A 10,858-nucleotide genomic window follows, 5' to 3' on the forward strand; every position below is an offset into this window, starting at 1 on the left:
GGTGCCTGATGGCATTTGTTGTCTTGCTGCTCTGCAGACCAGGGGGCCTGCCATCGGATCCTGTCCTGCCCTGGTCCCCCTGTGGGAAGCTCTGGAACAGACTGCTTTCTGGGGCCCGACTTCATCTGGCCACACTGAGAGATGAGAGATAAGAGGTTCAGTATTTTGGGATGCCCCTTTAATCCATCTACTTGACAGGCTGAGTATCCCTTTTTCAAAATGCTTGGGACCAGAAGTATTTTGGATTTCTAATTTTTTTTGGATTTTGAAATATTTGCATATACATAATGAGATATCTTGGGAAAGGGATTCAAGTCTAAACACAAAACTCATTTATGTTTCATGTAAACCCTATGGACATAGCCTGAAGGTAATTTTATGCAGTATTTTAAATAATGTGTAGATGAAACAAAGTTTCTATACATAGAACCATCAGAAAGCAAAAATATCACTATGTCAGCCACCCCTGAGGACAAGCTGGCTGTTTGGCGTCAGCATCATTCCTGACCCTAAACTGATAGGAATTGATGTTGATAAGCAATCATCTTACACTTATTCACACAGAAGTACTTGGCAGTAAAAAATATGAAGTACCGTTCACGAAGTGAAGAAATAATGTGTTCGAGGTAATGAAGCAGCACAGTAGCATCGCCACAATACCTGTGTCAGCTGTTAGCAACAGCAAACGCCGGACTTTCAGTCTCTGCCTGCAATGCTGTTTTGATTAGAAGGTTACTGTATACTGTACAGGTTGAGTGATCCTTATCTGAAATGCCTGGGACCTCAAAATGTTTTGGGTTTTGGAGCATTTTGGATTTAGGATTTTTCAGATTAGGGATGGTTAACTTGTATTGCAATGTCCGGTGGGTGAGGATTCCTGAATTAGGGTAGTCCTAGATTTCAGTTAAGGCATTAATTATTCCTGATAGATGATAGTTCGAAAAAACAGGCTCGATGATCAAGTGACTTTGGAATATGCTGTGTTGAACAAAGTTAAGTTTCATGATTGTAGAACATTCCAAAGACTTTAATATACTAATACACACTATAAATGACCATATAAAACCACATATAAATATTATATATAAACCATAATTAGAGTTTTGCAGACATTTTTGATCACTGAAGCCCTTTATTGAGAAGCTCTGGCCAGACACGGTGGCTCATGCCTATAATCCCAGCACTTTGGGAGACTGAGGGAAGTGGATCATGAGGTCAGGAGTTCAAGAGAAGCACCTTGAGGAATGAGTATTAAACAGAACACAGTTTAGAAAATATATTGATGAGAGGTTATTAAAAATTCGTGCCTTGAAGGCTGTAAGTGCACTTTAATCAGAGTGCCAGAGTGTTTTGTTCACATGTTTTTAATTATTGGAATGCACACTTTAAAAAATATGCAAATAAAAAGTTTGAAAACTAAAAAATAAAGTTAGTGCCTGTACTTTAGAGATGGAAGGATAAAATTATAAATGATAAGTTTTACCTATTTCAAAACAAAGGCAGCATTATACTTATTGGTAAAAGACTAGTGTTCCAGATTATTAAATAATAATAATGTTTTTATAAAATGGATTATTATCACTTTATGCATTTATGTTGCTTTGGTAGTGCTGGCCAGTGCCTTAAGTCATGACAGAGAAATAAGATACCATAAGAAGATAATACAAAAAGTATTATTAGAAAATATAAAATAATCAACGGAAAGATTTTAATTAATACATTTTTTCAGGAAATAGATATATAGTCAATAGCAAAAATTCAATTTTTACCTCAAACACTTGAAATTACAGGATTCTAAAAATATTTCATCACAATATCTACAAAAAAAATACTCAGGCATCATCTTGGAGGATTGTGTGTGGCTTACATGATGAACTTCAAGATATGTAATATTTAATTTAGCGATCTATAAAGGGATATATATATCTAAATATACATCTCTTAGATGTGAAAACTAAATATTCTAAAATGTTAATTCTCAATGTATAGCTGATTGCAATAGCAATAAAACTTTCAATGGTATTTCATTTGGAATTTCTAAATTGTATATGGATTTCTGTATTTCCTTTGGAATAAGAAGTTGGTATTGATGAACATTCCTAAAAAGAGGCTAATAGAGTGGCATTAAATAAAACACTATGGTAATGGCACAAGACTAGAAATACAAATCAGAATAGAATCAGAAGAATGGACAATTGATAGAATTAATCTCAATCACATAAAAGATGATAATACATGACGAAGGAAAGGAATCAAGCACTTGGTAAATAGGAAAAGCTAACCTTTCACTTTGAATCACATCAAAATAAACCAGATGAATTATTCAGTGTGTTGTCCAGTGTCAAAAATAAAAACAAAAAACAAAAAAACACAGTAAATCTATCTGTAAATTGTTGAAGAAAATCGAATTAAGTACTTGCTAGACCTCTAGAAAAAGGACGATTTTTCTTTCTGTGCCTTTTGGGCCTTTCACAGGGTAAGTTTCTAAACTTTAAAGTATGAGAAGAAATCTCAACAGATGTGACTACCTAAAAATAAAGGATAATGTACTTTTAAAATGACCTTAAATTTAAAAACCAAACATCAGCTTTGTGCAGTGACAGCCTCATAACCAGAGAGATTTTCCCAAGATCCTGTTATGGCTCATAAGAACCTTGCTAGTTCAGCTGTGTTCAACTCGTTGAATTTCAACGAGATAAGACAAATATACAAAGATGAATTGGGCAGGATTCTTCAATAAAGAATTGATTATTGATTATAATAATGAAAAATCAGAAACAACCTAAACATCCACAATTGGGGGTTGATTAAATAGATTTTGATAAAGCTCTATAATGGAATATTAAGCAGTCGCTAAAAATAATAAGGTAATGCATATTTATTGAGAATGAAAGGTCCAATTTATTGCTGAGTGAGAAATTAGATTAGAGAACAACATTAAAAGTAGTTAACTCTGGACTGGGCACGGAGGCTCACACCTGTAATCCCAGCACTTTGGGAGGCTGAGGCAGGTGGATCATTTGAGGTCAGGGGTTTGAGACCAGTCTGGCCAGTATGATGAAACCCCATCTCTACTAAAAATACAAAAGTTAGCTCGGTGGTAGTGGTGCGCACCTGTAGTCCCAGCTACTCCAGAGGCTGAGGCAGGAGAATCGCTTGAGCCTGGGAGGTGGAGGTTGTGGTGAGTCGAGATCATGCCACTGCACTCCAACTTGGGCAACATGGCAAGACTCCATCTCAAAAAGCAAAAAGAAAAAAGAAAAAAAGAAAAGAGTAGTTAACTCTGGGTAGAATTTGAAGTGATTTTAACTTAAACTTTCATCTGTGTCTTTTTTTTTTCTCCAGTAATTGTGTATGATTTTGATCATCAGAAAGGAAATGGAGCTGTTTTCACTTTAGAAAAACAAGTGCAAACAACTGACCTGGAAAATTGTTTGCAGTGACTTCGACATAGGGTTAAGTCTTTATTATTCAAACAGCTCACGCTAATTGTTAAGAAATAATCGAAGACCCCCGTAGGGTTGAGCAGAGAACATGAATAGACAGTTCATAACATAGGAAACACAGATGGTAAACAAACATATGGATCATTATTGAGATTCACTTGTAATCAAAGCAGTGTAAATTTAAATAATGAGGTAACATTCTTTGTTGTTAAATTAGCAAAAGTTCATTGCTGTGTTATTTATAATAAAGAAAAAATAATATCAATACATTGTGGTATATTCTTTTGGTACTGTTAAAAATGGAAGGTTGTGTAAATTATGTTGTAACCTGGAAACATATAACATTTAGGTGAAGTAATTAAGGAGTTAAGATTTTATACTGTAAGTACTAACAGGTGGGATGGGGTGGAGTAAGGTGTGGTGGGGTGGGGTGGAGTGAGGTGGGGTGGGGTGGAGTGAGGTGAGATGGGGTGGAGTGAGGTGAGTGGGGTGCTGTGGAGTGAGGTGGGGTGGCGTGGGGTGTCGGGGGAGAAGAGCAGGATTGTTCAAGTGAGGAACATCTGAGTTCAGTCCAGCTCTGCCACTCAATAAGTCTGTGATCTTGGGCAAAAGGTGCTTAGCCTCTCTGAGCTTTGGTTTATTTTTTCTCTATGGTTGTAAAAGTATATACAGTACCTGACATAGAACCTGGTGTGTAGTGTTTATTCAGTACATATTTGTTGAATGAATGAATGGTATTCAGTGCTATATATAAAAACATATGTATGAAGAAAGATTGGAAGAAAATACAGCAAAATAATGAGTGGTTATATTGGGGGAAGAGAATGCGAGTGATTTTAAAATTTCCTATTTTCTGTTTGGTGGTATTATATTTCTAATTGAAATAATTACCTAAACTCATGCCTAATGTCTTTCTTTCTGGGCGTCCTACTGTATTTACTGTTTGATACATCGTGTGACCTTTTTCTTTTCTTTGAGACAAGGTCTAGCTCTGTCGCCAGGCTGGCGTGCAGTAGTGTGATCCTGGCTCACTGCAGCCTCGACCTCCTGAGCTCAAGCAGTCCTCCCGCCTGGGCCTACCAAAGTGCTGGACTGCAGGCATGAGCTGCCATGCTTAGCACAATTTTAAGACTTAATTACATTATTTTCCTTTATTCTTTCACTCAGCCAAACACCTTGGAGTTGGCCTTGACCCTTTTCTTTCTATATCAGCAAATCTTGCTGGCTCTGCTCTTTAGAATATATACAGAATCGGCCGGGCGCGGCGGCTCACGCCTGTCATCCCAGCACTTTGGGAGGCTGAGGCGGGTGGATCACGAGGTCAGGAGATCAAGACCATCCTGGCCAACATGGTGAAACCCTGTCTCTACTAAAAATACAAAAAATTAGCTGGGCGTGGTGGTATGCACCTGTAGGTCCAGCTACTCAGGAGGCTGAGGCAAGAGAATCGCTTGAACCCAGGAGGCGGAGCTTACAGTGAGCCGAGATTGAGCCACTGCACTCCAACCTGGGCAACAGAGAGAGACTCCATCTCAAAAAAAAAAAAAAAGAATATATCCAGAATCCTGACATGTCTCACCACCTTCACTGCTACCATTCTGGCCCACGTCTCTCACCTGGAGTACCGCGGTGGCCTCCTGCCTGGTCTCTCTGCTTCCACCCTTGTCGTAATAGCCAGAGTGATGAGTGATGATCAGCAGACCACTCAGAGTAAAAGCCAAAATCCTTAAAGTAGCCTACAGGGCTTTTTTTTTTTTTTTGAGATGGAGTTTTGCTCTTGATGCCCAGGCTGTAGAGCAATGGCGCAATCTCGGCTCACTGAAACCTCCGCCTCCCAGATCCAAGCAATTCTCCTGCCTCAGCCTCCGGAGTAGCTGGGATGACAGTTATGCGCCACCACGCTCAGCTAATTTTGTATTTTTAGTAGAGACGGGGTTTCACCCTGTTGGCCAAGCTGGTCTCGACCTCCTGACCTCAGATGATCCACCCGCCTCGGCCTCCCAAAGTGCTGGGAATACAGGTGTGAACCACTGCGCCTGGCCAAGGCCTCTTGACAATGTATTCCTCACCTTCAGACTCATACCTTTCTGATCTTATTTCTTACTCTTTTGCACTTACTGTTCTCTCTGCCTGAAAACTCTGCAGTTGTTCATAAGGCTGGCTCCTTCCCTGCTTCAGGTATCTGCCCAAGTGTCACCTTACCGCAGAGGTAGGCCTGTCTCAGACCTCCATATCAACCCGTTCTCCCCACCCACGCCCCACCCAGCATCCCTCATGTCCCTACCCTGTTTATTCCTTCCTCCATTTTTCATTTGCCTTACTATGTATTTTATCAAATATTACGAGCTTATATATCTTTCCCAATAAAAGCAGCTCTATAGAGGCAGGGATTTTTTTTTTCTATTTTGTTCCTTGCTATAACCTTACCACATAGTAAGTACTAGGTAACTATTTATTGAATATATATATGAGTGTTTCATATATGTAAGTCACAGTCCAAAACTAGTTTGAAAACTCTTTGAGAAAATGTCGTGTTGGTTTTTATGCATATCTTCCCACAACTCTGCAAGCATAGAATAAGGCAAGGTGGGCAGGGAACACTGCGGATAAGCAAACAGTATCTGTTGTGTTGGATTCACTGTGCCTCTCAGGCGAGGACTCTACCCAGAGGACTTGAGAGAGAGGCCGCTGCTGGAAATATTCTATCACCGTGATTGGAGTGGTTCCATGAGTATGTGCGTGTGTAAACACTTAATTAAACTGTGTACTTAAGATCAGTGCACCTTTACCATATGTACATTATGCCTCAGAAAAAATGTTTACAAACACAATATATCCTTTGACATCTCCAGAGGAAGTTAAACATGCTAAATGATACATAAAGATAAGGAAAGAGTTCTTCATATGCTTGCTTATTAAGATTGCTAGTCTGGTTATTAGAATTTTTGTTTTCAAAGCTAAAGTAAAATAATTTTTATTTACTTTTGTCTTTTGCAGAGATAATAGTAGCAGAATTTCACAAAAAAATCAAGGAAGCATTTGAAGTGTTTGACCATGAGTCGAATAATACAGTGGATGTGAGGTTTGGAAATATTTTTTTTTGGTTACACTTCTAAATTACTGACACAAGTCATAAGATACAAGAGAGCTATTTTCTTTTCTTTTTACACTGTACCTTGGATTTATTATGCTGTTTTAAGTATTTATTTTCCATGCTCTGTAAAAGGTCTTTGCTAGCTATTGCTTTGATAAGTACTGTTTCTTATTCTTCATACTCTGGTAGAAAGAATATACTGTATTCTCATTGCCCGTTCCAACCTACAAATTGTAAACTGTGAGTGAGATGAACTGTATTTCAGTTTTAGTGCTTGGCGCATATTTGGCACTCAGGAAGTAGTCGAGTGAAGGAACGCCATTTGCTTTGTAAAACACATAAAGATGTATTATAAGGCCACGAATAGGATATTGCAAGGAAACATTAATAATGCCTATGCGATGGCACACTCCCCCTGTAAAATAGCAAAAAAACCCAAACAGAAGAACATGGAACGACAAGAGAAGACATGAATACTGCTGGGTCTGAAATGGAGGACACAGCATGAGTCTGAAACAAAACAAACAAAAAACTGCTTAAAAGACAGAAGAGATTACACACGCTAATAAGAATTGTAGGGTTTGTGCCACACACATCAAAGAAAGGCAATGAAGCTGGGTGCGGTGGCTTACACCTGTAATCCCAGTACTTTGGGAGGTCAAGGTGGGCAGATCACCTGAGGTCAGGAGTTCAAGACCAGCCTGAACAACATGATGAAACTCCATCTCTACTAAAAATACAAAAATTAGCCATGCATGGTGGCGGGCGCCTGTAATCCCAGCTACTTTGGAGGCCGAGGCAGAAGAATCACTTGTACCCCAGAGGCAGAGGTTGCAGTGAGCCAAGATAACGCCACTGCACTCCAGCCTGGGCGATAGAGCGAGACTGTCTCCAAAAAAAAAAAAAAAAAAGGCAATGAAACCATTCTTTAGGAGGCCAGGCTAAATGAGGGTTATTTGATGAGATTGCAATCTCAAGACCAGAGCCTAGTGAAGAGGCCAGCACAGCAGTGGGAAGTGGTTTGAAAACGGTTCTGGAAAGGAACTGTTTGAGGCTTATAAACCAGTGCCATCAGAGGTGCAGCACCACATAGCTCTGGTGGCTCTGGTCACATTGCATTCTGTGGGAATGACACTGGAATACCAGGCCTTCCTGTGGGTACCCCAGTAGGAAATGAGTGGGTGGGGTGCTAGTGGTGGTGGTAGGGTTGGGGAGGGGGTGCAGCAGGCAGCCCTGGCCTGCAATTTGAATAACTAAGCACATGAATGACAAGTGCCTTGACCTCAGACCTCTCCTTGAAGGGTTCTCCTGGGGGCAGGGGACGGAGGTATTGTCAGAGAAGTCAGGGAAAGTATGGCGTTATGAGAGGGAGGGGAAAGAGAGAAAAGAAACCAGCATTTGCTTAAGGCTTGCCATCTAACACACTACCTGTAGTTGGGTGCTAGAGGCTTCATGTGGATTACCTCATTTTCATCTTTTTATTTGTGGGTTAAGGGTTGGCATCTCCGGTTTCTGGAGACAAGGAGAAGGTAAATAGTTTGCTCCGTGTCACACCAGGGTTTTTCTAACTCCGAGTCTCTTGCTATGCTACATGACCCACACTCCCACCCCTACCTACCCTTTAAAGACATCGGGGCTTCTCTTCTGCATTCAGGCTTCCTGACAGTAGCCGTGAAAAGAACATCTCTGGATCCTGAGAGCAACGAGGCCCGGCCTTTTATGGTAAAAGGGCCAATTCAGTAAAAGTAAACATGTTTATGGGCTGAATCTTTTTTCCACTGAAAGTTAAAATAACTTTACCGAGGCCCTGAGGGAAAGTAGATGTTCTTACAACTTAAAGGGTCTGCTTTATTAGTTAAAGATGGTTACTACGAACATTGTTATTGTTTTTAGCATTAAAATATTGATGCTGAGTGTATTTGAGGAGGGACAGCATGAATGAATGTAGCTTCCTGATCATTATTCCTGTGTTAATTTGTATAGCACTTTAAAGTTTATAATGAATGTTCTCATGCTGCTGGTATCATTACCATCCACTCTTTTTTAAAAATTCGTTTAAAGATAGGGTCTTACTCTGTCCTCCAGGCTGGATTACAGTGGCTTGATCATAACTCAGCGTGTGTGACCTTGAACTTCTGAAGTGATCCTCCTGCCTCAGCCTCCCAAGCAGTTAGGACTATAGGCACTCGCTACCACGCCCAGCTAATTATTATTTCTTGTAGTGACAGGGGTGTTGCTACGTTGCCCAGGCTGGTCTTGAACTCCTGGCCTCAAGTGATAGGCCCTCCTCAGCCTCCCAAAGTGTTAGTATTACAGGTGTGAGCCACTGCACTTGGCCACTCTTTATAAATTGGAAACTAAGCTTTGGGAGGCTGAGGCAGGTGGATCACCTGAGGTCAGGAATTTGTGACCAGCCTGCCCAACATGGTGAACCCTCATCTCTCCTAAAAATAAAAAAAGTAAAAAAAAAAAAAAAAAAAAATTAGCTGGGTGTGGTGGCGGGCGCCTGTAGTCCCAGCTGCTTGGGAGGCTGAGGCTTTAGAATCTCTTTAACCTGGGGGGTGGAGATTGCAGTGAACTGAGATTGCGTCACTGTGCTCCAGTCTGGGCAACAGAGCGAGACTCCATCTCAACAAAGCAAGCAAACAAAAAAGAAAATGTAGGGATGGAGAAGTCAGAAGACTTGCCCAAGATCACACAATAGGTTAGCAACGAAGTTGGAACTCAAGTTCGCTTCTTCTTTGGGGCAGCGCTTTCCGGTTTGTGTACCCCCCAGGGGCGGCTCTGAGAATGCAGGAGGAGTGAGGTCTGGCCCTGCCTTTCCTAGCGTGTTTTCTCGGTTTGTAAAAGCGGTTGATCTATCGAGAATGTATTTCGGCTGATTAAAGCGAAGGTCTAAATAGACTTTTTTTTTTTCCCAAGTTACCAGTTTATTCTACTTCTGGAATTGTTAGGCCTTTATAATATGCAACATTTTATAGAAGGGGTCTAATTTGGCACATATCTTATGTGCTGTACCACTTTACCTTCAATGCTCTATTAACTGTTGTCAGTTTATAAAATGATTTAATGTCTGATAGTTTAATATCCTTCTTTTTAAACATTTTAATTAAGGATCGAAGGCAGTATTCTGTGTAAGAACTGAGGAAAGTACATAAAAAAGAATGAAATCCTGTCATTTGTGGCAACCTGGGTGAGCCTGGAGACATTATGTTAACCAAAATAAGTCAGGCATGGAAAGAGAAATGCCGCATGATCTCGCTCCTATGTGGGAGCTAAAAACAAACAAACAAACAAACAAACAAACAAACAAAAAAACTGAGTTCCTGGAAGTAGAGAGTAGAGCTGTGTGTCAGAGGAGAGGAAAGACGGGGAGAGGGACTGGGGAGGCTGGTTAATGGATGCAGAATTACAGCTGGATTGGTGGAAGGAGTTCTATTGTTCTGCCGCAGTAGAGGGTGACTCTGGTTAACTGTCATTTATTTTCCAAAAATACAAGAGAGGATTTTGAATGTTCACAAGGAAATGATCAATGTTTTAGGTGGTGGAGATGCCAGTTACCCTGATTTGATCATTACACGTTGTATAAAGCATTGACGTATCACTCTGTATATCTCAGAAATCTGTACAATTATTATTTGTCAACTAAAAATAAAAGGGAAAAAGCAAGGATTGAGTGGTGTAAAGAAGTGTTTTTCAGGCCAGGTGCAGTGCCTCACGCCTATAATCCCAGCACTTTGGGAGGCCAAAGTAAGGGAGGAGACCACCTCTCATATCGTCTTATGCCCAGTTTCTGCCTCCAAAGAAAGAAGTAGTAAAAACTAAAAGGCAGAAGTGAAATCCACAGGCAGACAGCCTGGCACCGCACCCTGGGCCTGGTAGTTAAAGATCGACCCCTGACCTAATCGGTTCTGTTATCTGTAGATTACAGACATTGTATAGAAATACACTGTGAAAATCCCTATCTTGTTTTATTCCCATCTAAGATCTAATTACCGGTGCATGCAGCCCCCAGTCACGTACCCTCTGCTTGTTCAATCAATCACGACCCTCTCACGTGAACCCCCTGAGAGTTGTGAGCGCTTAAAAGGGACAGGAGTTGCCCACTCGGAGAGCTCAGCTCTTGAGACAGGAGTCTTGCTGATGCCCCGGCCAAATAAACCCCTTCCTTCTTTAACTCGATGTCTGAGGAGTTTTGTCTGCCGCCCATCCTGCTGCAGAAGCAGGTGGATCACCGGAGGTCAGGAGTTCGAGACCAGCCTGGCCAACATGGTGAAACCCCATCTCTACTAAAAATACACAGATTAGCCAGGCATGG

The 10,858-nt window shown here is 40.8% G+C and overlaps 1 protein-coding gene across 1 annotated transcript in view; it reads left to right on the plus strand.

Annotated features, from left to right (window-relative positions):
- The first annotated feature begins 2,235 nt into the window (after window positions 1–2,235).
- Window positions 2,236–10,858, plus strand: part of EFCAB2 (EF-hand calcium binding domain 2) — an 84,713-nt gene continuing 76,090 nt past the window's right edge. The window contains exons 1-2 of the mRNA XM_011981180.1: window positions 2,236–2,263; window positions 6,444–6,528. Coding sequence (XP_011836570.1) covers window positions 2,236–2,263; window positions 6,444–6,528 — 113 coding nt within the window. The remainder of the gene's footprint in view (window positions 2,264–6,443; window positions 6,529–10,858) is intronic.

Source organism: Mandrillus leucophaeus, unplaced genomic scaffold (genome assembly GCF_000951045.1).
Source record: "Mandrillus leucophaeus isolate KB7577 unplaced genomic scaffold, Mleu.le_1.0 Scaffold220, whole genome shotgun sequence".
Taxonomy (NCBI): domain Eukaryota; kingdom Metazoa; phylum Chordata; class Mammalia; order Primates; family Cercopithecidae; genus Mandrillus; species Mandrillus leucophaeus.